Genomic DNA, 3,683 nt, shown 5'->3' with positions numbered 1-3,683 from the left:
GGCACATGGACAAGAGGGCAGTGCCGGAGGGAGCCCAGGTTCCCCACAGCGATGGGACCCGGTGCTCCCTCCCAGGGCTTATAAATAAACAGGCATGTGGGAAACGCACATTCTTTCTCCAAGAAATATAATTTATGTTTACAGCCAGTTTTTTCTTCTTCCTAAAGAAAACACTACCACATGGGGCCACTGCCCCTGACAGTGTCCCTGAGTGTCCCTGACCCTGGCCCCCTCCTCCCTTTATTGCTTGGATGGGAAAGATCCGGCCCTGGGAATTGCAGAGCGATACCCCACTCCTCACCCCGAGGCTGTCCCTGGTGACGGAGCGGAGGCACACAGTGCCTGTCCCTTGCCCCACACCGTGCCAGCTACCCTGTCTGTGCCCATTTAAGGGAATGGAGAGTACAGGCAGTCGGAGAGGTTCTGGAGCAGCCTCCCAGGGCAGACGACCTCTCTCTTCCGCGCAGGAGGCCCTAGAGGCACAGTGGCTTCTTTTCAAACTTGACAGCTGGCAGGCTCAGGCTGTGGGGAAAGGAGAGAGAGCTCTCTTCTCCCAGCAAGATTCCGGGCCCATGCCTAGAGAACAGAACAGAATCAAAGGTGGGGGTGGAGACCCTGCCCTCTAAGCGCCCCCCTTCCCCCATGCAAATTTAAGAGGGCTTGGGAGGGAGGGATGTGCAGAAGACGCCCAGCGGAGGGGTAAGGGCAGCTCCGGTGTTAGGGCCCCCATCCCAGTTTCCAGGACTTCTGTCCTGGGCCCCCGCCCCAATCCCAAGCCCCCGCCCGTGGCCCAGGCCCTTCTCCCAGGGCCGTTATGTCTCACACAGGCGTGTGGTCCACCCCAGAGGTAGCGGCTCCTGCACCAGAAAGGGTAGGGTCTAGGAGATCCAAACTCCAGGAGGAGGGGGGTTGGAGCGGCAGCCTGGGCATCCAGACTCAGCCAGCAGCGAGCGGTGACCCTGGTTCCAGGAGGAAGCCAGCATCTCTACTGTGCTGTCAGTGACTCTGATGTCAGAGACCCGACAGAGCCATAGGGAACTTGACTGAGTCGGGACTTCGTCCGAGGACTGCCCAGAGATCAGCCAGGCGGCAGTCTCCTGACCAAACGGGAATACTTGAAGATGGCCCCCAGGCCTGCCCGTCCCCTACAGATTGCCCAAAGCGGTCCCTCCGCTGCCCCAAGGTAGGGGACCACCGTTCCCACAGTCCTTCCCGGAGCCCCTCCTCCCAGAACGGCCGAAGTCCATCACCCAGAGCACAGGCTCAGGTGCCCAGTCCTGGGGCGGCTTCCAGGGCGGGGAGGCTGCCCCCGGGGGGCCCCAGAGCCCGGGAGCTCCCGCCCCCTATGAGTAGGTCTTCTTCCTCCTCATCCTCAAAAGCCCGAGCTGGGCGCCGGGGCGGCGGCCGGGGCGTGGGCTCGTCACGCTCGGCCATGCGCTCGACCGCGCCCTCGCCCACGAGGAAGACGGTGTCGGCGACGCGCGGGGGCCCAGTGACCGGGTTGTGGTCGTAGGAGAAGACGCGCAGGGCGCGCAGCGGGTGCAGGTCGGGGAAGCCGCCCAGGCGGTTGCGGTCCAGGTCGAGGATGTGCAGGCGGCCCATGCGCAGCAGCGCGGGCGGGAACTCCTCGAAGCGGTTGCCGTAGAGCCAGAGGCCGCGCAGGCCCGTCATGCGCGGCAGCTCGGCGGGCAGCGCGCGCAGCCGGTTGTCGCCCATCTGCAGCGACTGCAGCGCCACCAGGCGCAGCAGCGGCCGCGGGAAGCGCCGCAGGAAGTTGCCCTCGATCCAGAGGCAGCGCAGGCTCTGCAGCTGCGCGAAGTCGGCGGGCAGCGCCAGCAGCCGGTTGCCGCCCAGGTAGAGGCGCGTGAGGCGCGGCAGGCGACACAGGCCGTCGGGCAAGCGCTCGAGTTTGTTGAAGTCGAGCGCCAGGATGCGCAGCTCGCGCAGCTCCTCGATCTCCTCGGGCAGCTCGCGCAGCCCCGTGCCGCTCACGTACAGCTTCTGCAGGCGGCTCAGCGCGCACACGGCGCCGGGCAGCCGCCGCAGCCGCCTCCCGCTCAGCTCCAGCTGCTGCTCGCCGCTGCGCAGCTGCTCCTCCGCGTCCGACGGCAGCTCGTCCGGCGTGGACTCGGCGATGCCCATGGTCACGGGCCCCGGCCGGGGCCGCCTCCGCCGCCGCCGCCGCCGCCGCCGCCGCCTCCCGGCATCGCCCCCGCCCCGGCCGCTCCCGGGCCTCCCCGACGGGGCCGAGGCCGCGCGGGCTCCGGGGGGGCCCCCCGCCCCGGCCTGCCTCTGCGCCGGGAGGGGGGGCCGGGCCGGGCCGGGAGGAGGCGCCCGCTCGGGGCCCCCGCCGCCGCGCGCCGCGCCCCGCCGCCCGCCCTCGGGCCTCCCCCGCTCCCTCCGCCGGAGGCCGACTGGCTCGCGTTCGCGCTTCCTCGCGGCTCCGCGACCCGTCGCCCTGGCAACCCCCGACGCGTGTGCGGCTGCCAATGAGGCGGCGAGGGGGCGGGGCCGGGCGGGGCCAAGGTGCCGCCTAAGTGGGGTCCGGGCGCCCGGGCCCGCCCCCCGCGCCGGCCCTGGAGACCCGCCCGGAATCCGGCGCACGCCCAGGGAACCCGAGGTCCGCGCAGCGAAAGCCTGGCGCTGTGCTAACACAGACCCGACGTCCGACGCTGTCTACACCTTCGGCCCGGCGAGCCTTTGGGCGTGCGGTGGTGTGGAACCCAGAGCGGCAAGTAAGAAGGAACCGAGGACCTAGGAAACCCGGCCCGCGACCAGGACTCTGGCCAAGTGGCTCTCGGGGAGGGACTGAGGGGCCCGGTCATGCCGGCTTGCTCCCATTCTCCCCGCTGGGGTCACTTTAGGATAGTAACTCGCAACAGTGTCACTTTCTGGCCCTTTTCGGGGTGGGTCACAGCTGAGGATTTGTGGGGACTTGGCTCCGCCCCCGTTCCCCGCCCTCGTTGCCCAACAGGTTCCTTGTTCGCGTACTCGTGTACTCTCACTCCAGTCTCCTGCCGCATCCCTCCAGCTGTGTTCAAGGTCTGTGCGTGGCTGCGGTGGGCAGAGGACTGGGACACGTGAGCCCCTCCGAGCGCCACCAAGGATGACCACTCCTGTAACTCTCTTGCGCATGCTCCCACCAACAGCGGTGCGCCCCTGCCTTCTTCCCTCCGGTTCAGATCCTGGCAGAAACACCAGCTCCCATTTACTGCGAGCCTGCCATGTGCCCTGCGCTGTACTGAGGGCATTGTACCGAATCCTTGCAACACGTCTGAGGTGGTAGGTACCCTCAATACCCCAGTTGCAAAGGAGAGAAACTGAGGCTCTGAGAATTTGACTTGAGCTGGGGGACTTGCCCAAGGTCACCCCGCTCCTGAGTGGCTGGGATTTGTGCTCTTAATCATGTATCACACCAATAAATAGAAAAGAATGACGGAGCGCCTGAGTGGCTCAGTCGGTTGAGTGTCCGACTTCCGCTCAGGTCATGATTTCACGGTCTGTGAGTTCGAACCCTGCCTTGGGCTCTGTGCTCACAGCTTTGAGCCTGGAACCTGCATCAGATTCTGTGCCTCCCTTTCTCTCTGCCCCTCCCCTGCTCACGCTCCGTCTCTCTCTCACAAATAAATAAACATGAAAAAAAAATAGAAACAATGATGATCCCCACCTCTGGCAATGAGTTT

The 3,683-nt window shown here is 66.1% G+C and overlaps 1 protein-coding gene across 1 annotated transcript; it reads right to left on the bottom strand.

Moving 5' to 3' along the window:
• Nucleotides 1-1,263: 1,263 nt before the first annotated feature.
• On the bottom strand, nucleotides 1,264-2,142 carry LRRC10B (leucine rich repeat containing 10B). Its single transcript, XM_047070432.1, has one exon. The coding sequence runs from the start codon at nucleotides 2,140-2,142 to the stop codon at nucleotides 1,264-1,266; it is 879 nt and encodes a 292-aa protein (XP_046926388.1).
• Between the last annotated feature and the right edge of the window lie 1,541 nt (nucleotides 2,143-3,683).

Source organism: Lynx rufus, unplaced genomic scaffold (assembly GCF_022079265.1).
Source record: "Lynx rufus isolate CCGP_SWC_20201006 ecotype Redwood Valley unplaced genomic scaffold, mLynRuf1.p SCAF_9, whole genome shotgun sequence".
NCBI lineage: Eukaryota > Metazoa > Chordata > Mammalia > Carnivora > Felidae > Lynx > Lynx rufus.
Note: the sequence above shows the minus strand (reverse complement) of the source record. Positions and strands in the feature narration are given on the sequence as shown.